This window comes from Acartia tonsa, chromosome 10 (genome assembly GCF_053477335.1).
Source record: "Acartia tonsa isolate MP-2025a chromosome 10, ASM5347733v1, whole genome shotgun sequence".
NCBI classification, from domain to species: domain Eukaryota; kingdom Metazoa; phylum Arthropoda; class Copepoda; order Calanoida; family Acartiidae; genus Acartia; species Acartia tonsa.
In genome coordinates this window covers 26,454,142-26,481,338 of record NC_137269.1, presented here as the reverse complement: position 1 = coordinate 26,481,338, position 27,197 = coordinate 26,454,142, and the positions used below count along the sequence as shown (strand labels likewise).

Sequence of the window (27,197 nt, the reverse complement as noted above, 5' to 3'; positions counted from 1 at the left end):
ATTAAAAAAAATTAACATAATTCTTTTATCGTTCTACTACTGTTTTTAACTTAAAACACACAACCTTTACGGATTTTACCCGCAACTGACTTTTTCCTTTAAGTACATCCCATTCCCCAATGTTAATACAAAAAAATAACCCTTTTCTGTAGATTATAATTAGTGGATGAAACGTTTGGACACTTAATTTAATGAACCAACCAATAAAAATTCAATAAAATGGATGATTAATTTACATAAAAATTTGTTGTTAAAAAAAAGTATAAAAATCAATATGTTTAAAATGGATGTACGGACATTTTGGTAATAATTATAGAGTTGCTACGCTTTCTAAATCGTACCTAACTACTAAAGGAATCAACATGCAAAATTTGAAATCGATAGGACAATTCTAACATGCCTAAATTAACCAAAAAAGCTATCCGTTACGGACGAACGGACGGACCGACCCTAATTATAGAAAAGCTTCGCTTTTAAAAATTGCCGTTGCCAATGTTAAGGTTTGTTTTTGTGGATATTATCATCCTTGTTTTAAACATATGTACAGGTATAAGTTATTTTATTGATGATTATTGAAAGTTTGTGTTCTTCTATGCATCGAGCAATATTTGCAACACACTCAAGTACACAGTAGGCTTAACACAGGTTGTTAGGGAGGTGCAACTTTGCATTTAAACTTTAATAATGTAAAATTAATAGGATGTTTGCATGTCTGTGTACCCAAGCAAATCCAGCTTACCATTATTATTATCCTTTTCAGGGAAGATTAATGTTGATTCTCTGAACGGTTTGGGGACGGAGGATAAATAAAACCTTCCAAAGTTATAGGGGTAGTTTCACGAAATGCATTTAAACTTTAATTTAGTGAACTGTTCAATAGTTTAAACTACATTTGTAGGACATAAATTTGAAAGAATTTCAATTTTCTACCACGTAGTTTTAAAAATATCAAGACTTGAAAATCATGTTTTTTTGGATATATCCAACTTATATGGGTGTCCTGTTTTCACAAAACTGCATGATGACAATTTTGGTGGTGCCTAATTGATTGCTATTTATTGTAATACAAAATTATATATGTTAAATGGTATTCATGTAACTTTTGCGTGCAATCAAACCTTTTAAATGCACTTCATGCAACTATCCCTTTAATATAATTCCTCCCGGGTCCAATCTCCAGTCTTTAATACAATTTTACTCTTTATTCTCTTAGGTGTAAATAGGTGACTTTAAGGCAAGAGTTTTCATCTAAGATCTACCTTTTATGTAAATAGGTATTTTACTTATAGAAAGAAAGAAAAAGAAATTTTATTAAGCTCCTTAGCTTGAAACTCCCTTTTTCGTGATGGTTAAACAAGTTTGCAAATAAAAAGTTGTGAAAGTTTAGATTGGGCTTCGAGTAAAGTGTTTACATCAAATATTAACATTCTTGTATTACATGGTGTTGCATCATTACCACTAATTTTTAAAAAGCTATAAATATACATAAATAAAATGGTAATACAGGGAGTTCTAACTTTCAAATATGGGATTCAACCCAGAAAGGTAGGGAGAATAAAAATTATACTATACGTTGTTTAAAAAATCTTTTGAAACTTTCATTATATATCTTTTTTGGTTTATTGACAATAAGTGTCCAATGTCCAAACACTTTTCCCAAATATATGTAATATACAGAAGAGGGTTTTTTTGTTTAACATAATTAGACATGTGTGCGTATCAATTTATTATCCATGTTCTCTATAACAAAATATGATATAAAATAATAATTACATTTTCGACGCAAAAAAAATTATCTGCTGTAAAGATAAGATAGAAAAAGCAATACCTTTGAAATCTATTTCAGACCTGAAGACAACAAACTTTTGTTCCTCACACTCCGGATCTTCACAGAGGTAATGATCTTTCCTAAATAATTATTGCTGTATCAATACAAATCAAAACAGGGAAAATTAGGTCCAAAAGAATGGATATAGAATATATGGGATATTGTGACTGGGGGAAAATTGTCGTCACTTTAGGTTGCTAACATGGACGAACATCACTTATTAGTCATCTAGCAGAAGGGGAGAGGGAATGGGGTAAAGGGGGAGGATAGGGGAGGTTTAGGTAAAGAGGGGGGATGGGTTAGGGATCGTTATTTCAGCCAGCTACAAGTTTCACTTTATTATAGAACATGAAAAATTGGTGTAAGATTCAAATAATAATATATATCCATTTTCATTAGCAACAAGAATTAACTAGGAAAACAAATAATCCTAGGTAATTAGATTAGAAAAGTATTACTACCGTCATATATAAGAAAATATTTTGAAATATGTTAAGTGCCGAATGAACATTGACGCCCCCCACTCTCTCTTTTTTTAAGATTTAAAATTAGGGGGGTGTATCAGTACTTTGCGTGAAAGTATTGTCTTACGGGGACATTCATTTATTTATAGAGTTGTTGTACTAACATTAAAAAACTATGGTGAGGAGGGGGGGGGGGGGGGGGATTAGATTAGACTGTACTGGTATCCAAAGTTTTATAAAAAAAAGTTATCTCAATCGTTGAATTACAAACTTTGGCAATTATCGATAAATCTTGATTGAATACATATCAATCTATCATCCAATGTCTTATCCCTAAATACCCTTGATAAATAAAATGAAGGCCTTACTTGAAATGTTGTCTAAGATCTTTATATTCCGAGTAGAAATACTGGTTGCCGTCAGCATCACAGAAATGACAAAAATAATGATCCTTTCGCAGGTGCTTAAACAACTCATCATTGTCCAGAAACCTGTAAACATAAAATCATGAAACAAATTCTTAGTGGTTTTCCTCTCAAATTTTGTATTCGACCACACAGACTGTCACCTTCAATATTGTTTAAAATATATTGAAAATAAGCAGGAGGAGGGAGCGGTGATAATAGAGGGTTAGTAAATTACTTTAGGTCAGGTTGGGTTAGGATAAGATAATGGGTGGCCTCACAGGGCAAGGGAAAAATTCATTGATTTAAAGACTACGGGGTGGAAATTCTCAATACAAATATAAACAATTAGAAATACTGAAATGAATATATACTCTTTTAAACCTAAATCTTTGTTTTTTTAGCCCAAAAGTGTAATATTTAATACCTGATCTATTTGATTTCAAAGAAAATATTAAAGCGAAAAAAAGGAACTGCACAATGGGACATAGACAGAATTAAAGTACAGTTTTGCTAGTAGCCTAGGAATGCTGATTTTTAGAGGAGCTCAAAGTTTTGAAAATCCTTTACGATTTCTAGAAAGTTACAATAATGAGTTCTTTGATTAAAAAAGAGTTAATTTTATATCTGTTTCCACAAGTTAATGTAAAAAATATAATATATATTTGACCTGATACCACAATATTCACATAAGGGATGTCCCTTAAAACTTGTATCCTCCTTATCTCCCTTGGTCCTGTGGTCTGTCAGCCCCTGCTTGTCATAATGCTTCCTCTCATGGCTAAAAATCTAAAATAAAAATGATGTTAATTTATTTAAAATAAGTTGCCAAATATCTCAAATATATCAGAGAAATCAAAAAGAGAAATAATCATTGTATAAAACTAACAGGATATTTTTCTTTCGGCCTGTCTGAAGCGAAGGATCTCTCTATTAGCAGAACCGATATGGTTCTCTTTTACAATAAAGCTTCTTAAAGGCCATGAAAAGGTTCATACTATTTCGGGTGAGGGTACCTCCACTTCCTAAGAAAATTGCTCCAATTCCCCCTTCCATTAAGTGTCCCTAGATGCATATAGGGGCGTAGCCGCTCGATGAAGTCCTGGGTGTGTTTCCGATAAAGGCCACAGCGCTTAAAGTATATAATCTTTGTATAAAGAGACAAGGTAGTGGAGCATAGTGAGAGAGTAGCTTAGTGAGGTGAGAAAGTTTTTAATCTTAAATACTTTCTATACAAAGTGACGTACGGACACGCCCAAATTATAAAAAAAAGCTGCGGTATTAAAAATTATGTAATTGACAACACAAAAGGTTTGATTACTACAATATGCATTGCAGTAATATCATAATATTATTATTTAAGTCTATATTTGATTCAAGATGAGGAGAAAGTTTTGGATTGGTTCAAATGGAATTACATTATTGATGCATTTCCGCCACTAGAAATATTCAGTTCTTAAAAACAAATATTTTATTAGACTTTTATTTGGGGATGTAAATCAATTTATCGTTCATTGTCTTTCCCCTTAAATTCCTAAATGACAATTACGTAGGAATTTAGTTTTCATATAAACTATTAGAAACTTGACTTTTAATCTTTTGTTCTAAGCTGTTTAATAGGGTATGAGGTTTCATCACATCCACCCTCTCTACCTACCTCACCTAAGATTTCAAACTGTGGCTTAGATCTTATTAGAAGCCATTAGTTAAAATATAAGCATTAAAAAAGGACGAGCAAAAAATGAGAAAACTGAATTTAAAAACTAAGTTTCCGGTGCAAACAAATCCTATAAAGAAATCTATACTTAATCAAAGTTGAAACCTTTTTATTTCCATTCAAAGTAGTAGCTAGCTATAGCTACAGCCTAACAGATACACAAACAGACAATTTTTCATCATTTTTAAGTATGTAATAATATCTTTGTAGTAACTGTTAAACGTAACACATCAAGTCAAACCGCGTCAAAACAAAGGACAATAAAGTTAAAACCTGTTGTTAAAATTTCAAATACGCAACGGACTGACAACAAGTATTTATTTAGGGCCAATAAAATAGGAATAAGTGCAGAAATTTTGTATTTATTTATCCATAGACAACTTTCTACAAAGACATATTAGAACACACTTTACTTATCCATTTATTCATGTGCTATAGCCTGGGAAGATATAAAAAGATAAATTTATGTACATCCCCAATTATGATACTCAATAGTACTTCTTCTGTAAATTACAATTAGTGGTTGAAACGTTTGGATACTCAACTTAATGAACCAACCAATCAAACTTTAATAAAGACCCCATATTTTTTAAAGCTACGAATAAGAAAACGTTTTATAGAACATCGGGGACTAGTGTTATAACTAGCCCAATGTTCCCTTCCTCCCTGAGATACAATGGTGCATTTTTGCATAGCAAGAGTAAAAATAAATAAAACAAATCTTATACAAATATTTTTTTAAAGTTGGTCAAACTCATGATAAAGAGTTGCATGCTCCAACACATGTATAACTAGTTAATTCGCCCCTGGCCCCAAGGGCAGAGCGGTGGGGGATAAATAAATAACCTTAAACTATCCAATAAAAGTACACCAAATTTCCGAGATCTTAGCCTCAACCAAAGATATTTTTGTGAAAATTCATATTAATATAGGGCATTAAGCAATGCATTAACTCTTTGGATATCTTAGTCTCTAACAATGGATTTATTATTACTTGGACCTTACACAAGATTATCATGTACTCTTATTAGAGTGAAACTTGTAACGGGCTAAAAAATAACGATCCTTTTCTTTATCCCATCTCCTACCCTCATACTGGATAAACGAACTAAACAAAAAATAAAAGGGAAAATAGCAAGCTATATTGTTGCAAATTTTTTTTTCTGTCATAATATTCATTTCTATAACAATGTCAATTTGATTTTATCTAAGAAATTTGCTACCCATGGACGTTGGTATACTTGTTGTTATTCTTCCTATAAGAAGGTAAATTGTCAAACGATTGTATCAAAGCACTTTTAAAGTATTTTTGCTAGTTGCATTAATGCCAAATACCAGTTCTTAAGTATACAAATTCATAGATACATAATTAAAGAATGAAAAATAATTTCGCAAGGCAAATCTTTATCGTGAATTGTGTCCTATCAAAATGTTAATGTTACTATGTCAAGCTGGAAGATTGGAAAGTATCTCCGGAATAAATTAAAACTTTTTTAATCTCTTCATGTCACAGCAAGTATTTTTATCATCTGAATATATGCATATATGTTCTTCTTTACAGTTTTTAGACAAAGAATTTATTTTTAATAAAAGGGATCAATGCATGGACGAGCGCAAGTGATGTTTAGCACTTTACAACAGTGGTGTCAAGGTTTAGTGGTTTATATACTAAGATAAATACATTTTCAACCAAGTTTTGTCTAAAAATCGTCAAGTGTTTAGTTGAGTTCTAGATGTTAACAATAACAACGAAATGTTGTAAAAAATATCAAATGCTATTACTATCATAAATTATAGGTACTGGCCATTTATCTATTTTATATGTTACTAGCGGGAATTCTCCTAAAGATGAACTTGAGGTGTAGGAAGGGTGAAAATCGACCACCTCCCCTCCATATTCAATTTAATTTTAAAAGAAAAATAAGATAAATAAATTGAGGTGGGGTCAAATTTTCTAAGGTCGTTTTTCTTGGGAGTGTGTACTATGCAGTAAAGGAGAAATCCTGTTATTATTACATTAGGATTAAATCACATTCGTTACATACAGATGATGAAAAATGTCATCACTAGGTACCTTCCTTTCCCATTTAATTTTCCATCTATGCTTGTCTTAAATGAATATCGCATTCTTGTTGTGGATTTAACAGTTCTAGTGATTTTAGAAGAAAAGATTCCTCAGAACAGATGCAAAATAAAATTTCAGAGAAAGTTAAAAGAAAATCTAGCCAACCTAAAACTTTTAACAATAAAATATAGATATATATGAAAGAAAAACTAAAAAATTCTTTGAACTGTTGTATAATAATCAGATAAAAATGTTGCATTTTTCATATTTCGATGTCTTTCCTTAATTAATAAGATCTTTAAAAAAGTATTTTCTTTAGGTATAGTCCCTTTATGCAACGCCTCTTAAGGGGCGTTTCGTCGTATTTTCACAATGGCTTTTAATAGGTTATTTTATGTTAGATTAGATGATTGCCCCGCAGGGGCTAGAAATATGAGAAAGACTACAATGAAAATACGAAGAAACGCCCCTTTAGAGGCATTGTCACGAAAGGGACTATACCTACCCTTTCTTTTAAAGAATTTTGCATCTAAAAAAAAAATTCTTAACTAAAAAGAATAAGCTTTTTAATGAAATTTAGTTTTTATCTATAGACCTCCTCCTTTACAAATAACGTCATCCCTGTTTAGTGTTTACATCATACTGTATTCAAGTTAAAATACTTCTTATCTTAAAAAAGAGCAATTTTTTATACGATAAAGTAAAAAAAGTAAAAATGGTATGCATGCATTTCCGCACATATAAAAAATCATTAATTCATCAAAATAACATATAAGTACAACTAAAGAAAAACTACCTCTTACTAATAAATTTGGTTTACATACATCATTTAACAAACACCCCCCCCCCCCCTTAGTTTTTTAGTAGTGAAGCTTCTTAATAATTTACTTTTTCCGTCCGCCCAGTACGAAAAGCTATAGGGAGAATGTAAATTTATGGCTAATGTTGATGATAAGACAACTAAAATTTTCCTATGACATATGTGCATCTACTCTATACATTGCTTAGTTCGTCTGTCTATCGGCCATGCTTCAAAAGATATTACCCTTATTTTTTAAAGATTTTGTCATTTCCTTTGAGTTTTTGTATATTCTCTCTTTTTCCTTTGTTATGAGAATTGAACATCTACTGTATAACTCACTTTGTCCATTCCATGACTTTTTGTGCTTTGTTACATATAGACATTGTCATCCTTGTTTGCTATTGTGTCTCACAGAGATTATAAAAAAATTATTCTATGTGGAAGCGAATGCATACTGTAACTTGGTAGTGTGGTTATAATGAAAGTATGAAATAATCTTGTATAGTGCTTAAAAAGTTCTTTATACGTAGTAAATGTATAATATTAAGATCTTGTGCATTTTTCCCCAACCATATTAATACAACTTCGTCATAGTTATTCTTGAAATAATTGATTAGAAACAAGGATGAGGTTATCCATTAGATCAACGCTTTAATATAAATATAGAATATGAATTTTAAGAAACAAAACTCTGTGCCACTGATTTCAGTTAGTACTCGTATTATGGAATTGAATCCTGTATATGTAAATGTTAAAAGAAAAGTCTTCGTTGGACGTATCATCCTATTATATAAAGTAGTAGACGTTTTTTTGTCTGTAATTAAGGATCTCGCTCACCGCTGAACCATTATAGAGACTTTACATAGGTCCTGGGATGATTTTAAGCAATTCTATTTACTATGTTAGGCATGGTTTTTGGTTTTATACTCTTTCAAATACAAAACCCCTAGATGCTAGGGGCGCAGCAGCTAGTAAGGTTTAATTGACCATCTACTTATTATTTTAAATAATACATTAAGCTCAACTGTACATCTTTATGATAGAAAAAAATCTCCTAAAATAATTTTAAGATTTAAGGAAATTGTGAAATGAGGAAATTTATGATGGAAGAAGAAATGCAAACAAAATGTTATATTCTTAAGAATCTAGTTAGTGTCTTTGATCTTTAGAAATGGATATAGGATATATGTGGATATATTGACAGTAGAACTATTTTTGTCAATTTAGCTTGCTAATATACACATTATTTATTGGTCAGTTAGCTAATCAAAGAGAAGGGGATGGGGTATAGGGGGTCCATAGTTATTATAGCCAGCTGCGAGCATCACTTTATCAGAGTGCATGAAATTTAGGTGTATCATCCAAATAATATTATAACGATTTCAAGAGAACGTGGAAAGTGCATAAGAAAAAGAGCATTCTTGCTGATCTACTAATAAGTAGGAATAAGGTAAATATCTCGTAGATTTAGGGTATGGAACATTTGAAACATTGATGTCCAGAGGAAGGGAGTAAAAAAGTGTACACCCACTTCCCTCAATCTTTATAACTCCTTTTACACCCCCCTCCCACACGATTTAAAAAAATACTTTGGAATATCCCCCTCAAACCTTTAAACCCCTCATTTCACTCCACTCGAGAAAAAGAAGCTTGGACGTCCTACATTAACAAAGTTTAAAAAGTCACGTAACAGGAATTAACTTGGAAGAAGGGTACAATTATGATAAATCTCTTAAAACTTAATTAAAGTTCTTTATCCTTGAATGTGGTAAAGAATAAGCCTTTTTATGCATTAAATTAGTTTAAAACTAAAATTAAGTTCCTTTTATCTTGTAAAAAATTACATATTAGCTGGAAGTATGAAAAAGGCAGTATTAAGTTTAATGTTCTAAGCAGAAATAATTTACCTCATCTAACTTTTGCAAACTTAATATTTTAAGATTATAAAAACTCTTTTAACATCATTTTCCGTATTACGTTCAGTAACTTTTAATATTCCTTTATCTAAATTCATTTCTTAAAATCAGGAATCGTAAAAAGTACTTTCAGATTAAAGAGGGGGAGGGGGGTTCTGAAACTATTGCGTAGACAATAAGCTTTGTCTCAGGAGTGAGAGGACAGGTTATTTGGCAAAGAAATTTCCTTCCATATTTTGTATTATAAGTTGATCTCAAACTCTTCCAAAAAAAACTTTTCTTTAATTTTTTGTCCAGAGTCCACCTGAAGGTCTGCAGCACCTGAACCTGGAGTCCAAATCCAAATATTTTTAAATAATCGGAAACTACATCCCAAAAGGAAACTTTTTTTTCCAAATAACCTATACTCTCAGTCTCTCACTCATGTTTACGCAAAAAAGTCAAAACTTAACCCCCCCCCCCCCTTACGCAGAGTAGGTATTTAAGGTACGACAATTATGTCCGAAAACCTATTTTTTCTAACAACTTTACCTTAAGATTATCAACACAGAGGTCGCAGTAGAAGTGTTTATGGTCCATATTCATGTGTTTTTTGAGTTGGAGAAAGTTTCTGAATGTCGGCTTCTCTTCACACATGTCACATTCATGACCAAGCAATCTAATTAGAAATATATTAGTTATTTATTATGCCTTGCAGATGCAGGGTGACTTTAAATATTTACGGTAAAATTAGGGTGAATCTGATTTTTTAAGCCATAGAAACAAAGAAAGACAATTTTTGGATGTATTTTCTATAAAGGTGTGTGTCTAAAGACTTTAAACATGGAAAGACAATTTTTGGGTGTATTTTCTATAAAGGTGTGTGTTTAAAGACTTTAAACCTGGAGCAGAACTCTAAAATTTGAAAGGCAGTTGCTTTAATATGGTACAATAAGGAACTGTGAAAAACGGCGGCAAAACATTTAAGACAAACTTAGTATTTTATAATAAAGTAGACATTTTATTTGCTCTTGACACTTTTGATATTTTGAATTTTGATATTAAAAGAATGTCCAAACTAAAAAAATCAGGGAAAATTTTTCAGAAAAAAAGTTTGTCTCAAATGATTAAAAAATGTCTAGGTAATTTGGCAAGAAAAAGCAAAAAAAAAATTCCCATTCTAATTGTCCAAAATTGTACCTAATACCCCTAAACCACAATACCGCAAGAATCAGCTGACGCATACACACTTGAGATATTATTATAAATTTCTAATGGTTAAAAGAGAGGGGTTGGTTTCTGGTAGAATCCGTAAAGGTTGTGTTAGAAGTTAAAAACAGTAGTAGAACGACAAAAATTTATGTTAACTTAAAAAAAAAATTGTCTATAGTTATTTTCAATAAGAAATACACATATTTAGTGAATCGTTCTACTACTATTTTTAAGCCTTAAAACACACACCATTACGGATTCTACCAGAAACCTACCCCTCTTATTTCTAATTGTGATAACCTCTTTTATTTTAGCAGTTTTATTTTTTTTCAAGCTCTAAAGGATATTCTGTTCCGTTAGTATTTAAATGTATTCAACTATAAATATTCAACTTTGATGTATCTTAAAGGCATAAATTGTTGAGGTAGATTTTTACATAAATAATAAAATAAATCTTACTTTGTGTATTCATCTTCTATCTCCTCAGTCTCAAAGCAAATCTTAAACTTCTTGTCCATGGGAAATATTTCATTTTTCAATTCATCATACTTTTTATTTTCTTTTGATAAAATAACCTAAATAAAATATCATTAAGATTATAAATTTTTTTTCCTATTGAAGACGAAAAAAAATAAATGATATACCTATTGTAAGGATAGACTATTGGGCCCTTTATTTAATTTTGGGCGGGTTAACTGCTCAAAAGGGTTTTAGTCACCATTTTATCTTAGAAAACATATTTCTACTTCAAAAAAAAAACTAATTGGTCTAATTATATACCTAGTAATTTATTAATATACAAGGGGGGGGGGGAAGTTCTGACACATTTGCGTAAACGGTGAGTATAGGCTTTATCTTTGGACTGAGAGGATAGGTTATTAGGGATAAAATCATTCTTATATGATGAATTTCCCCCAGATTTAAGATTTTTTGGATAGGCCTCCAGGTTCCGGAGCTCCAGGCCTCCAGGTGGTCTCTGTACAGGTAAAAATGAAAAAAAAAAATTTTTTTTTAAAGTTAAAAATCAACTTATAAAACAAAATATGCATATTTTTTCTTCAAATATGTGAATAATATTAAAAAAGATGCATATTTTGTTTTATAAGTTGACCTGTAACTTAAAAAAAAAAAATTTTTTTTTTTCAATTTTACCTGTACAGAGACCACCAGGAGGCCTGGAGCTCCGGAACCTGGAGGCCTATCCAAAAAATCTTAAATCTGGGGGAAATTCATCATATAAGAATGATTTTATCCCTAATAACCTATCCTCTCAGTCCAAAGATAAAGCCTATACTCACCGTTTACGCAAAAGTGTCAGAACTTCCCCCCCCCCCCCCTTATTTCTATTGTTTTAGGTATGGACCATTGTGCTTGCAAATGAGAAAAAAATGAATGTAAAATGAAGTTTTTTAGTTAATTGCCCAAAACTGCCCAATATGTATGTGTTGTTGTTACCTTAGGTAAATCCCTCCTACAAATAGCACATTCGTTTCTGAGACAGAGAACTCTCATCCTGGTGGCGCATTTGTGGCAGACAGAGTGATTACACTCACCCACTGCATACGTCTCGATCCTAAACAGAATAATCGATTACAGCAATATTTTACCGTGAACTGCACCAGATCCAAATATTATGTTTCTGTAATGTTTGTTATATAAACATTAATTATAAAGAACATTATTGATAATAGATCATAGTTTATAACTATGTATGTTCTAAAACTACTCCAAGTTATGTGTGTATGTCCTTAATCTTATATATGTATTTGCCACTTCTGCACTAGATTACTGAGTATGACATTTCATTTTCTATGTTATTTTTTACCCATAGCTGTTTTCATGTTCATCAAAATGATACATAATAGCATGTTGTTGCTGCAATACTAGTAGACAAATTAACCCTTTTGCTTTAATTAATTAATATATAAGTGTCTAACTCTACAATCACAAAATGCGTTCTACTGTTTAAAATGTTACTTACTGATACAAACAGACAGTACAATGGTCGCCTGTACCGTCACTTCTTTCTGATTCTAGACGCTGTCTCCTAGAAGAAGAAAAATATGTATAAGGGGGGGGGGGGGGGGAAGTTCTGACACATTTGCGTAAACAGTGAGAATAGGCTTTATCTTTGGACTGAGAAGATAGGTTATTAGGGATAAAATCTTTCTTATATGATGAATTTCCCCCAGATTTACGATTTTTTGGATAGGCCTCCAGGTTCCGGAGCTCCAGGCCTCAAGGTGGTCTCTGTACAGGTAAAAATTTAAAATAAGATTTTTTTTTGAAGAGTTAGAGATTAACTTATAAACAAAATATGCTTCTTTTTGATTGTTATTCACATATTTGAAGAAAAAACATACATATTTTGTCTCATACGCTGACATCTCACTCTTTTTAAAAATATTTTTTATTTTTATTTTTACCTGTACAGAGACCACCTGGAGGCCTGGAGCTCCGGAACCTGGAGGCCTATCCAAAAAATCTTAAATCTGGGGGAAATTCATCATATAAGAATGATTTTATCCCTAATAACCTATCCTCTCAGTCCAAAGATAAAGCCTATACTCACTGTTTACGCAAATGTTTCCGAACTCCCCCCCCCCCCCCCCCTATCTTCTTTAAGTATTTAATCAATCGAAAGAATAATTAGAAGTCATAGATTTTGTTTGTTACAGCCTAAAGAAAATATAAAATCACTATATATCTAAATTAAATATGTATAATGTAATCATGATTAAAAGGGCCGTAGGGCCATAAAGCAGAAAAGGGAAATTAAATGTTAGACCATTGAAATCAAGAACACAAGAAAATCACGATCGAAAAGAGAAAATGATTTTATTAAATGAAGTAGGTAATGCCGTAGTAACCAAAAACTAAATTAATTTTTAAGGTGTGTATTAATTGTAGCGGATTTTTCGTGATTTGTAAAAAGAAGAAACGATCTTTTTGTCTTTACTCCTGAATTATTTTAGATTTATTTGGCTTGTTGGCTATACCTTATTACTAGAAGTAATGTGTACTTTTTAACAAAAAGCAAGTTTTTTAGGAACTGTAAAATTGTTTCACTATGAAAAACGTCACAGCCTACTTACTCAGGAGCTTGATTTTCCTTGTCCCTGTTGTTACCTCCCTGACCCCGGTTACCACCGCCACCCCTCCTGCCCCCAGCTCCGCCACCACGACCTCCAGGGTTCCTTCCGCCGTTTCTGGGACCTCCTCCTCGCCTCTAAATGATTACAAACTTAAATAAGATGAAATTAAGTTACGTACCAGCTTTGCCCCTAGCACTCTGATATCTAAGAGGTGATAAATATTAGGAAATAGAAAATAGCCTAAAACCATCCAGGAACATGTATATAGTTTCCTGACGTACATTGTGATTAATTCGGTCCGGGTCCAGGTTAACGAAGTCATACCGGACAAACAGACATCAAACCTCGTTACTACTCTTTCCTCAAAATAGGTAAACACCTTCCCAAGACCTATAGTAAATGAGAACCATATCGGTTCAGCGGTAGCGAGATCCTTCGGTTCAGACAAGACGCATAGACATCATGTTACGTTTATATAAGGACGTGTACCTGGTTGTTCTTAGGTGCGCTACCGTTATTATCAGACATTGTTGGTAAAGATTTTTTAAAGGTTTATCTGAAATATAACTTCCAATGTTTATTTCCTTTTATAATTGAACCTAATATTAGGAATATTTTAAGGCTAATCGTCTTTAATTCATTAGGATGATCGATCGACAACATCCATAATATATAAGTGGGATGGACAAACGGAAAAGTGAATTATGATCACATGTTGTCATAACAAAGAAAAGAAAGAGAGATAACAGAAACAGCGTAACGGACTGACTGACAGGTAAAATGAATTATTGAGTAGCTTTGCTACTAAAAACGTGGATTTTGGGAGCAAAATGATCATATGGATTTAAATTGTGATAATGTCAGCTAAAAAGTAACATGCAAAATAGTGAACTTAGGTGTTTAAATAGTTTATAGTCTCTGTAAAATATTAGAATTTCACCATTTTAATTAAAATATGACTAAAAGACCATTGGATAATATTATAAAATGTATTTTCCTTTTAAAACAAGTTGTGGAAGTTGGAACTTTGTAGCAGACAACTTTACACCAATTTATTGATGAATGCCGCGTTTGGAATTTTTAGGACAAAACCTGCATAGAGATTTTCCCCCATGAATTAAGTCAGTACGATTGTCCCAAGAATCGGGACAAAATAATGTAAAACTTTAGTAATAAAGGTTATTGGTTGAAAAGACTCTAATATAGTTTACACGATCAAATCTATAAAAAGAACAAAGTCATCAAGGGTTAATAAGACACTCTTAAAACTTTGATTCGAACCTAAACGAGGATAGCTGTAACGATGAGATAAATTCGTTGTATTACCTCACAGAAAGCACTTTGACAAAATGTTTATCTTTTTTCACCATTAATATTATCCTTTTTATTTTAATTACTATTGTTTTCGTCTTGCTATTCCTGGAACGATATGAAATAAAGTTATTGTGTGTGATCTCTTGCAAGAAATAAACAAGAAAAATTCCGAAGAGAAATAAAAGTCCTCCAAAGACGACATTAGAAAAATATTTAGTCTATGCATCACTAGGGCTTTTGTAACTTTGATAAATTTTATTTACGTTTTAAAATTCATTGCATGCCAATAACAAGATATATGTCTTTCAAAAATTGAAGATCGGCCTTCTTTTACTCTTCTTTTCAGTGCCCTTAGAGGCTTCTAGAGACGTGGCCGTTAGTGAAAAGAAAAAAGGCTAAAACAAATATTACTAATTGCCATTAAAACTGAGGATTTTTAGCTCATTTTAGGAGTTTTTTTTAAAGGAAAACACGAATTAAATAACAAATTTAAAATTTTATAAAATCTAAATTATGGAGAAAATTTTTTTTAAATTAATGCTTTAAATGTTATCAAATGTTCAAAAAAAGCCTATAGTTATGGGAATCTGAACAAGAAAAATCAGGCGCCTTTCATTCTAATAACCTGTGAAAAAAATATACTTTTATTTTACTTTCATGGACTGATGAACCGATGACCGACCTAAATTTGGTATTTGTTATGCAATATGGTGGAATTTCAAAAAATACATTAAACGTGTCTCTAGGAGCATTTTGGCAAGCGGCCCAGGTCGTTCGGAATAAAACGTGGAAAGACAAGGATAAAAAGTCGATATGAGAAGTCTAAAGTGACACAGTTTGAGAGATCTTAAGCGAATTATGTGAAAAAATTCGCTCGTAGTATTGAATAAAAAGTAAAAGGGCTGATATAGAAAGCCTGGAGAGTTAGCAGACAGAAAAAATTAAATTAACCTTAGTTGTCAGCTACGGCCGTTAGATGGCAGTAGAGAGACGTAATATAGAGGGAGTACCTCTTGCGGCGTATTCGTGCATTATAAATGATATACAGGCTATATGAAGCGGCAGGGGCCGACAATGATGTACAGGCACGTTTATATACTCTTAACTGAGTGGTAGTAGAGGAGGACTCTACGTATGGCGGTACAGGCCAGATAAGTTTCTCAATTGCGGTAGGCAGATTGTGAGACGGAACGGTACAAGTTTAGATTAAAACCACGAGGGGTGGTTGTTGTCAAGCTGAGCGCGAAAGCAAGTAGTCATACACACACACACGCACACACACACTTACACTCGGACTACAGGGGCCGAGAGAAAGCTCGCTGTTTTACTTCATTCTTTATCTGACCATTGAACGAACAACATCTAAATACAAAAGTGAAAGAATAAAGAATAAAGGATAGTTGAAACATAGATTTATGCTACAAAGTCGCTTGTGATATTAATCGTTTAAGTTTTTTCTAAAAATTTATTTTTTGTAGCATTAGTTTCGCAATCCTTTATGAAACGATAATATTAATTGTATATGTAAAGTGAATTAATCTTTTTAAATGAGAAAGTAGATTTAAGTTTCGAGAATGGTTTTTTATAAGGATAAAATATTTCAGTTTAGATAGTGGTATGTAAATCAGAATTACCTAAGATTCAAAATTAAGCACGTTTTCGTAAAAAATCGACAAACGAACGTTTCAATTGTACGAATAAGCGTTCAACTGTGAATTTTTATCGAAAATTTTCTATCGAAAATGTGCTTATTTAAGATTGATGAACGAAAATTTGTTAAACGATTCGAATGAAGCACATAAGACAAAGAACTTATTCTGTTCCTATAAATCCTTTAAATTTACCATTCTCGAAACTTCTGGGTTACTTTAGATGGAACAGATTTACTCGTTCCGAGTCTTTCCGCGTTTTATTTCGATCGAGCTTCGGACAATATGACAAAATTGAGTAGGTACACGTTCCAAACGGATTTTTCTGGAATTCAAGCTATGAAATAATAATGTGAGGTTTTCATTGAAGTATTTAAAACGAAAAAGAAAATTGGTATTTGTTATGCAATATGGTGGAATTTCAAAAAATACATTAAACGTGTCTCTAGGAGCATTTTGGCAAGCGGCCCAGGTCGTTCGGAATAAAACGTGGAAAGACAAGGATAAAAAGTCGATATGAGAAGTCTAAAGTGACACAGTTTGAGAGATCTTAAGCGAATTATGTGAAAAAATTCGCTCGTAGTATTGAATAAAAAGTAAAAGGGCTGATATAGAAAGCCTGGAGAGTTAGCAGACAGAAAAAATTAAATTAACCTTAGTTGTCAGCTACGGCCGTTAGATGGCAGTAGAGAGACGTAATATAGAGGGAGTACCTCTTGCGGCGTATTCGTGCATTATAAATGATATACAGGCTATATGAAGCGGCAGGGGCCGACAATGATGTACAGGCACGTTTATATACTCTTAACTGAGTGGTAGTAGAGGAGGACTCTACGTATGGCGGTACAGGCCAGATAAGTTTCTCAATTGCGGTAGGCAGATTGTGAGACGGAACGGTACAAGTTTAGATTAAAACCACGAGGGGTGGTTGTTGTCAAGCTGAGCGCGAAAGCAAGTAGTCATACACACACACACGCACACACACACTTACACTCGGACTACAGGGGCCGAGAGAAAGCTCGCTGTTTTACTTCATTCTTTATCTGACCATTGAACGAACAACATCTAAATACAAAAGTGAAAGAATAAAGAATAAAGGATAGTTGAAACATAGATTTATGCTACAAAGTCGCTTGTGATATTAATCGTTTAAGTTTTTTCTAAAAATTTATTTTTCCCTCCCTCCCACTCCCTTAAATTTTTTCATCAGTATGTTTTAATTTTGTAGCATTTTCTTTATATATTTTTTCTTTTCATAAATCGTCGGTTTTTTATGCACGTGGTTTTTGATAGGGCAATAATAGATAGTTTTATGATTCAAATTTCAAATTTTATGTTATAAGATTTAATCTAAAAAATTTTTATAGGGGTCAATTTTAATGTCGATTCGATTTATTTCCTTTAAACAATAGTTTCTCATTTATAATGCTTTGTTTAATTTTATATGAGTTCATTCTAGATTTTTTGACTTATATTATATATAATTTTTCAGATTTTTTATCATAAGCCTTTGTTTCTATCTCGTACGGCGCATATTCACACATAAGATGGCCGACGGTGAGGACGAAATGCAGCTGCCACATTTGGGTGACATAGCCCAAGAATTGCCGGCATTTGAGGATGAAAACGGTTTCGAACCTGTATCTCCAGGTATTATTTTAATTAACAGATTATTGGCTATTAAGTATAGAGTTTTTCTTGTAATCACGTATCTTGATATAGACCTATGGTTATATACGTTACATCAATGCTTGTTTTTAAAAAAAAAAAAAAAAATTCATTCGACTCGTGCATACACTTGTTTAAGACACAGTAATATATAAATTTACTTTAGCTGAATTACAAATCTGTCGACTACATTCATGGTTTTTTCATTTTGGACATGTTTTGTTTAGTTTTAACCGTTCAAAATAGCCTTTTTGCAATGTATAAATGAAAATCGATAATGGAAATAGCTTTTTAATTTTTAGCAGCGGACGTAGATGATGATCCTGCCGTTGACAGTGACGAAAGTGTCCATGATCAAGAGGATCAGATTGACGCTGCTCATGCGCAGTTCCATGAATCTCAACCAGCTCCTATGATGGATGAAATTGCGGAGGCGGATCGAATGAATGATGGAAACGGAAGAGATCCAGCGGAATTGTTGGCCATGCTAGGTGATGATGCACCAATGGGTGCCAGACCGTTTCGTGCTTCCACACCTCTCATTCCAGCACCTCAATCGTACATTCAACAAGAAAGGGCCAGATATGGTCAACATGATCATGTTAATAGAGTAGCACAGCATCACCCTCAGCATCTACCACAGTGTCGGCCTGGCCCAGTTCATTATCCATCTCAGAATCAGGCAATGAATTTTAGTAACGTTAACATAAATGCGGCACCATACATGGCAGGAGGCGCGGCAGCTAGGCCACAACCGCAGCAAAACGGCGAACGCATACGCCATAGGTCGGAGGAACTACCCAGAGTGCCGACAAAATCAGCTCAGTCTGTCATGCCTCCACGCGGTACATGTCATGACCGAGGATCAGCAGCTGACAGGCCCTTGTCTGTCGATAATTCGGGTCAGGTACCAAACAGTGCTCTTATTGACGTGATTCGCATGCTAGTCAGCGACAGAAATCAGAAAAACCAGCAGAGCACCAGTGTTTCCCAACCATCGACCAGCAATGGTGTTGGCGGTGTCCAGCAACAGCAAGTTCAACAGCAGCAGAGGGCTGGCATGCAAGCGCCTCAAGCAGCCAATTTTAAACAGGCTACGCCGTTTCCCCAAGGTTGGCAGATGGTCGCGTTACCAAGCAGAAGACTTGTCGCAGGCGTGCCTACAAAAACGAAGCCGCCCGGTTTCTGCCTAGTACATTATGCTGTTACGCAACAAACCAGACTGGGAAAAATAACTGAGGTCAATGCGCAGAATTGCCGTGACTCCAGTTATTTGAGGTTGATGCAGAAGACTGGCCTCGATCTATTGTCTGTTCAGAATTATATCGAGGTAACATTATTACAACTATTCGACAAAGAGTATCGTTCACAGTCTTAGTCTTCTCTCCTTTTTTACAGTTTTTTCGAATAATTTTTTAATTTCACAAGTTATGTGGTAGTGGGACTTGTGGTTATCTTTAATACTATAGATCTTAATGAGCACTAGAGCAGTTTATCTAAACAAAGTAATATTTGAGGTTGTTGTGGTATACCACCATATTTGATTTAAATACCGTTTAAGTGTTATAAGAATTTGTTACGATTTTAAACTATAATTTAGGATGCAGTTCGCGAGCTTTACAATTTGTATTTGCCCCCTGAGGCCCACGCCACCGTCCATCGCAGTATGGAGTTTTCGCTTATGGCCATCGAGCTGCTCAAGTTCATGAGTCTCTACATGAGCTTGACGTTTACAAACAGCCCCTCGGTGGTTGTCAAGTTTGCCTGCAACGATAATCGTGAAGTTCTGCAGGGTGAGAGGCTCACCAGATTAAATACTTTGCGCAAGGAGCATGAAGAAAGTGAGAAGCGCAGACGGGACAGAGAGCGAGAGGCCAGGCCATCTGCGAAACGCTTCACTGGCACGTGCCACAATTGGTAAGCGTTTAAATTTTTTAACATATTTTTTCTTTTCTGCTGCCAGTTTGAATGAGTTGTAATGATAATTCTCGATTTTGCGCGGGCAATCAATGGATATGCCAATAGATAATCAAAGAAGTTTTTCTTTTCGAAAAATACATAGTTTAGTTTTTTAAAAAAAAAAAAATATATATATATTCGCAATTTAACTTACTATTTAGCACAGAGTTTTTTAGTTGTTAAACTCAGCCGGTTTAATGATAATTATATTTTCAGCCAGAAACAAGGCCATAGAGCCTCCCAGTGCACAGCTCCTAAGAAGAAGGATTGAAGCGAGGCTTCGAGTTCCCCGGCCATAGCGGTACTTCCATCTACCAAAGCCGAGGAGCTCTTCATTGACGATGTTATCGCTCCACTCGATAACGATAATTTACCTGACACAAAAACTATTGACTTTAACTCCAATGGTAACATTGAAATCGACGACAATACTTCTGTTAAAATTGTTACCAGTGACTTAGTCGCAAGTTCTTTAAGTGACATATCTGACCAAGAATTTGCGGCTTTTATTGACAAAGAAATTGACCGGTTGCAAGATCTGGGTTTCGGTCCAGTTGCAGGAGGGATCCATGATCCAAAGGCCCAGTTATTTTATAAACAGATTTTAAACGCCAGTGATTCCGTTTTAGAATTATTAAAAGACGGTTATAAACCGGACATAGTTACTCCTCTTCCTGAGGCGACAGACCTTAGGAACAACATGAGCGCGTTGCAAAACATGCAATTCGTTCAGGCAAAGACAGACAAATGGGTTAAGGAGAACATTGTTAGGAAAGTCGATTATAAACCATATTTTGTCAACCCTTTGACGGTGGCGTCAAAGTTGGATAGTGAGGGTAACGTGAAATTACGTCAGTGTTTAGATTTGTCACGTACACTGAACGACTGTTTAAGAAAAGTTTCTATGAAAATGGAGGATATTTCCATGGTTCTTCCCAGAGTCACGTCCGGCTGCTGGATGTCCGTGTTGGACATCTCAGCGATGTATTGCCATTTGGCATTACATCCAGATTTCCGTGGTTTATTCGGCTTTGCGGTTGTCAACGCCTCTGGCACGCGGGAGTTCTATGAGTTTTTAACACTGCCATTCGGCACAGGTTAGTTTTTGTTTTATTTCCTAATTCAATCAATGGTATTATTTCGATGCGCAAGCGTTAAAACGCCTAAGGATAGCGATGTCTATTGTCCTAATCAGTACAATATGAAATGTATTTGACAACCTTATGCATACCAAAAACCAAAAAACGAGTGTATAGTTTGTGTTTTTTACGTTTTGGTAGTGTTTTTCTTAAGAAATGATCGAGCGTCGAATTTAAATTGTACATATTTTTTAAAATTTGATCCATAAGAATGCAATATTTTTTGTCAGGACCAGCCACATACATAATGAATTCTCTGATAGTCCCCATACGAAGATTCTGCCACGCTCGAGGCATAGACTTGTCAACATTTGTTGATGACTCGTTCAATTCAGCCCTGTCTAAAATTAAAGGATTGGCTAGCCTTAAGTTCATAAAATTTGTGTTCGAGAGTACAGGCTGGACATTAAACTTATCGAAATGTGTCGGGCCTACTACTTCTTTGTGTTACCTGGGCTTTAATTTAGACTCAATTTCTATGAGAATCAGTGCTCCCCTAATGAAGATAATAATTCTCACAAATGACATTAACGCTGCCATTTCAAAAGCTGACAAGGTTGGCGTAATATACGCCAAAGAATTAGCGCATATCCTTGGCGTATGTTGTCACCTTCTCCATTCTCATGGGAGTATAATGAGAGTGGTGACTAGAGCATGCCAGCAGACACTCGGATTGACTGTTCAGGAGCATGGGTGGTCCGGGTCTTTAGCTATAAACGATAGAATGTTACAAGAATTCGAAATGTTGAAGGTTTATCTAATAAGGTGTGTACATTCGAGTTTTTAGTTTTCGAAACATTTTTAAAAATTTTTATGTCTTATTTTTCCTCTGGCATTTTACGAATGTTTTGTTTAATTTCGGTTGCATTTTGACGTTTAGTTAAATATGAATATACACTTAAATATTCTTGTTTTTATTTCAGTTTCAACGGACAACCTGTCAACAAGTGTAATGTTGTCATCAACATTATCCAACCTGCGAAGCAGGCAGTTTTGCTGGAAGCTGTAGATCCTTTAGTCATCTCTCAGATAGAATCCATCATGGTCTCTGATTCAAGCGAATCCAGAGCTTATGTATTTGAAGCGGAGCAACTTCGTTTCATTAAAGAGTTTCCATTTGAATACGACGAAATGCAGCAGTCTAGTACACTGCGAGAGTTGTTGGCAGTTGTGAAAATGTTTGAACAGGAATCATTTCTCCAGCAAAACAGACACAAAACAGTGGTTTGGTGTACGGACAATCGCGGTTTAGTTAGTATTTTGAACCGCGGCTCTAGAGTAGAAATTCTGCAGCGTCATGTGATAAATATCAAGTTAGTCCAGCTACAATTTGACATTATCCTTTTGCCAGTATGGCAAAGGAGGAGCACGTTGTTGCTAAAAATCGCTGACGAGGGATCTAAAGTAAGTAACACCGACGAGTGGTCGGTAGCCCTCGAGGATTATAATCTAATATGTGAAAAATTTATGGTTATGCCGGAAATCGATCTCATGGCCAGCGCGGCCAATACAAAATGTTCGGCGTTTTATTCAAAGTTGCCGGATAAAACGGCATTAGGCACTGACTTTTTTATACAAGAATTGGATAATAGGCGTGTCATGTACATATGTCCTCCAGTTAAAGTTATAGTTCCAGCATTACATAAGATCTTGAGTATACCGTCCGCCACTATCGTGTTTGTTATTCCCTTTTGGCAGTCTGCTTGTTTTTGGTCGCAGTTTATTGAAGCTGGAAAATTTAAGTCTTTCATAAAAAGAATTTTTGTGTTTAAGACCTTTTTTACATCAGAAGCAGCAGATTGTATGTTTAAAGGGAATTGTAATTTTTCTATGATAGCTTTATTAATTAAGACCTGAGTTGTGTATTTTCAGCTAATAGAAATGTTTCATTTATTGGGCCACGATATTTCATTGAAAAAATTTGAGTAAATATACAGATAAGACTGTTTTAGATCATAAGGGGAGGTTAATTTTTATTTTTTCGTCATGACGGAAAGATGTAGTAGGACTCAAAGATATTTTTCATTCGTACCCAATAAAATGATATCATTTCTTTGCAGATATAATTATTTTAATTTATGTATTAATCTGACTTGTAAATCTAGAGTTCTGTAATAACCATACAAGTCCAAAAAAGCGTAGGAACATGAAAAGCATTTTTATTTTATTTTAGACACATTATTCTAAATTCAGCTAGTTTGTTTGAGCAGATTAGATTATGTATACCTATTAGAGAAATCCTGCTTGTTTTGGACTTTTTGGTTTGTTATAAATATTTTTATATTCATCCCTATCTTGTTAACGTTCGGTCTTTCCATGAAAGTGCAATCTGAAAATTATTCTAGTCTGTGATACGCTTTGAAAATTTAATATATATTTGTGGCTGTTTCAAGAAATGGGTTTACAATTTTAATATTTGGCCTTTTTAGTAGATTCCGAATGGATTCATATTTGTGTATATTGAATTTTTACAAATTAAACTAGTCTTTCGGAGATTTGTTATTTGATTTCTCATATTTGTATACCCATTTCAGACTTTTTATTAGAGGAATCTGCGGCAATCAGTTTAAAATGGGTCGCGTCGGATTTGATCCAGCTTATCGGGCCAGAGGGCAACAGAGACCTATGAGAGGCAAGTATATTTGTTCATATGATACAAAATCGGGTAGCAAGACAGGAATCAAATGTTTTTTCGGCTTTAGGATTGGTAGCTTTTAATCTCAGATCTATGATACAACGAACAAAAAGTTTTTTGTTAACGTACAATGATCGGTTTCGACGCAAGTTTTTCTTTGCATCCAATTGGATGAATAACGTTTTCCATAAGAGGTGTTTAACGTGTAAGAAGTCCGTTTTTTACTTAGATTTATAGTTAATTTAATCTATATTTTTAGTCGGAGAGGGTCTTCCTGCTCGGATTTCACAAAGGCCAGCTCTGAGAATCATGAGGGCAGCACGAGGCCTGAACTTATCGCCGACAAAGAGCCGAGATGCCAAACTATACACGTCGTCCCGCGCCCAGTCTACCACGAGTGTACATTCACAGGTAGTGGAGGTGTTTCTCGCCTACCTACGCAAGAGGAATCTACCGGCAACCACGTTCCAGGAAAGGGTGTTGCAGGACTTCATCCATTATCTGGAGGATATAAGGAAGCCTTACTCTTTTCTCAAACAAGTTTGTGGAAGTTTGAAGGCATGGTCATATATAATAGATCAGCCTGTTTCGGAGTTTTCACAACGTGTGTCGCGGCTATTGGAAGGAGCAGTGAGAAGAGCAGCAACGGAACGCGCCCCCGTCAGAAAAGCCACGCCCATTCCTAAGGGTGTTCTCACAGCAATCATGCGCAAGGTAGTTTACGACTATGACTCCATCTGGGACATTCCTCTGCCTTTTTTCCGAGCGACGGTGGCAATAATTTTGCAGTTCCACACATTTACTCGCCTCGCCGATCTTGATCAAGTGAGGGCTTGTCATATAAGCCAAGATCAAATAGGCGGGGTGGAAGTTCTGCGAGTGATCTACCCAAAGAGGAAGAATGATCAAGAGCATGAAGGATGTACAAACCTGTTGGCTTCAGAGGGCGGAGATTTGTGTCCCGTGGTACTGATTAAGAAGTATTACCGCAGATGTGGATTCCAGTTTATGGGAGAAGGGATCCTGGATGAAAATTTCTTGTTCTGTAGAACTTCTACCATGTGGCTGCCAGGTGGTAGACAAATTGTGGCTGACGGCAGGTATCAACTTTCGCCACAGACTCTTTTGAACGATATTACGCAATTGTGCCGTCAAGTAGGATATTTCGGCCCTGTGGGCCGAAAATCCTGCAAAATGTCTGGGGTTTCCGCAGCGTGCGAGGCCGGCTTGTCGGACGAGGCGTTGAGGGATAAGGGGAAGTGGCGGTCGATTGAAATGTCCCGTATGTACCGACAAATGACGGAGCCATATCAAATGGCTTTGTCGCGGTGCATTACAATGCAGGACGATCCACAAATAACGGATTTTGCGCGGAACTCCGGTCAACCAATTTATCGCGGGGCGCAAAATTCTAGGTCGGCTTCCCATCCCCAAGTCTCGCGGCGCCCGTCCCCAAGCAGGCACGAGGACATTATAACACAGCGGCCCCAAGACATGCCTACGTCGGCAGCACAAAGATTATTCCCATGCCAGCCGGTGATAAACGGCCACACAAATAGAGCTGGGCTTTTTCACAATATTGTGATAAATTCTCCGTTCACAGGAGGACAGCGAACGGCGAGATTCGTCGACGACGGAATCGTCAACACACGTTTCACAAGAAACACCGACGCTTTTCGTTCTTGGTTTTAGCCAAATCAATGATTTTTCCGTTGAGTTTTAATTATTATTTTATGTAAATATTCGACCTTATAGGTTAAGTCCTTTGTGTTTTATCATGACTTTTCAAGGTTAGAATAGTAAGTTTGTTTTTTAAAAAAAAAAAAAAAAATTTTTTCGGCGGCAGATAATGATATAATTCCGTTTTGAATGACATATTTCGACCCATTCGAATCACGACATGTATCGACGGATATTTTCGTCGACAAGTTGTCGGTTTTTTCTATTTTAAATTAATGACATTACCATGAAAGAAACAAAGGACCTTAGCCATTGAAAATTCATACTGTGTTAAATCTAGTACCTGTTTTATCAGTTATGTCAGAAATCTGGAAACTTATTATATTCAAATCATGTACATTTTGGATCTTTGTTAATAATCTATATCTTAATGATAAAGGTTTTTTACGAAAATTTCTTGTGATATAACGTACAATTCAGTATATAAGCATTATTTTCAATCAGTAAGCGTTTTTTAAACAAGTTTTTATACCAGTGCAAAAACAATACAGTCATCACAGCCTTTTTATATATGTCATAGTCATCCCAATACTTGTAATAACTTATTATGTTCAAGAAAATTAATATAAGTGAAACAACAAGAATGAGTTAGTCATTTATTTTATGAAATTTTTTCATAGTAAAATTTATAGAATTTTTCGAGAAATAATTCGATGTTTTTTCATGGCCAGTTTTCCGCGGGTTTCGGTATCAATTTCAGCAATATTTGGAAAGTACATTCTGGAAGTGAAGTGTTGTCTTAGACTAGCTACTTCAGCAGCAACCTTGATATGTTTCTCGTTCGTAAACGACTGTGGGGTGATCCGTTCACACATCCAACGACACATCCTAAAAATTCATGTTATAACGGCAGTTTTTTAAATCATTACATTTATATTTCATCAGATTAATTAAGATATTACTTCTTTCCCGGCCGTTATAGTTTCTGTTCAGATAATTTATTTATCTCTTTTTTCCTGTAACTAAACGTGGTCTTTAGAAGATAATTATATGGTTGAATAGTTAAGCCGTGTTTGCCCGTGTGGCTTGACTGTTTGTTCGCCACACCTAGTTGAGGAAACTAGTTTTACCTGCCGAGTAGGGAGTTAGATATACACTGCTCACTAGTACACAGTTAAAATGTCATTCACCGCTAACGAGGAGTTATACAATGCCTTGCAAAGTCGTTTGGATCTTATAAAGGAGGAAATGATCAGTAGGGCTACAAATACTGACAATATCGAGTTAAAGAGGGCACTGACCAGGTGCTTATACCACCATGGTTGGGTGGAGGGTAACCTGCGTCACTGTCGCCCCGTTGCTGAAAGGCCAGCTGCCGCACAGGCTGCCGAGCTGTCCACCATGCTTCAAGATATCAATCGACATGAGGAGGATTATCGTGCCATCTAGACGTGGCACTACGCGAATTATTAACTAGTATCAAAAAATATTTGATTACATTCCTAGTTTAATAAAGTTATGAACCAGCCTACCTAAATAAATTGTTTATTTCTGTATTCAGAGTAGTTGAATGTGTGTCTGAAGATCTTAAAATTATAATGTTTGTAGCCGTGTGTGATTTTCTAAAGAGTATTTTTTCATTTCAATTCGGAGATTTGTTCACATAGGCAA

At 34.7% G+C, this 27,197-nt stretch overlaps 3 protein-coding genes across 7 annotated transcripts in view; 2 read left to right on the top strand and 1 right to left on the bottom strand.

Moving 5' to 3' along the window:
- The window catches only part of LOC145329742 (E3 ubiquitin-protein ligase ZNF598), an 89,112-nt gene extending 75,000 nt beyond the window's left edge, over positions 1 to 14,112 (bottom strand). For all 5 annotated transcript variants that reach the window (XM_080174113.1, XM_080174114.1, XM_080174112.1 and 2 more), the window contains exons 1-9: positions 13,972 to 14,112; positions 13,483 to 13,616; positions 12,369 to 12,434; positions 11,843 to 11,960; positions 10,847 to 10,962; positions 9,728 to 9,854; positions 3,367 to 3,485; positions 2,661 to 2,783; positions 1,829 to 1,908 (exon numbers count right to left, since the gene is read on the bottom strand). In XM_080174113.1, coding sequence (XP_080030239.1) covers positions 1,829 to 1,908; positions 2,661 to 2,783; positions 3,367 to 3,485; positions 9,728 to 9,854; positions 10,847 to 10,962; positions 11,843 to 11,960; positions 12,369 to 12,434; positions 13,483 to 13,616; positions 13,972 to 14,010 — 922 coding nt within the window. In that variant the 5' untranslated portion in view covers positions 14,011 to 14,112. The remainder of the gene's footprint in view (positions 1 to 1,828; positions 1,909 to 2,660; positions 2,784 to 3,366; positions 3,486 to 9,727; positions 9,855 to 10,846; positions 10,963 to 11,842; positions 11,961 to 12,368; positions 12,435 to 13,482; positions 13,617 to 13,971) is intronic.
- Positions 14,113 to 17,694: 3,582 nt separating this feature from the next.
- LOC145329741 (uncharacterized) lies at positions 17,695 to 20,395 on the top strand. The gene is made up of 4 exons (XM_080174111.1): positions 17,695 to 18,095; positions 18,416 to 19,443; positions 19,714 to 20,030; positions 20,289 to 20,395. The coding sequence occupies exons 1-4, from the start codon at positions 17,993 to 17,995 to the stop codon at positions 20,341 to 20,343; spliced, it is 1,503 nt and encodes a 500-aa protein (XP_080030237.1). The 5' UTR covers positions 17,695 to 17,992; the 3' UTR covers positions 20,344 to 20,395.
- Positions 20,396 to 20,423: 28 nt separating this feature from the next.
- LOC145329740 (uncharacterized) lies at positions 20,424 to 22,229 on the top strand. Its single transcript, XM_080174110.1, has 2 exons — positions 20,424 to 21,169; positions 22,135 to 22,229. The coding sequence occupies exons 1-2, from the start codon at positions 20,773 to 20,775 to the stop codon at positions 22,218 to 22,220; spliced, it is 483 nt and encodes a 160-aa protein (XP_080030236.1). The 5' UTR covers positions 20,424 to 20,772; the 3' UTR covers positions 22,221 to 22,229.
- Positions 22,230 to 27,197: the final 4,968 nt, after the last annotated feature.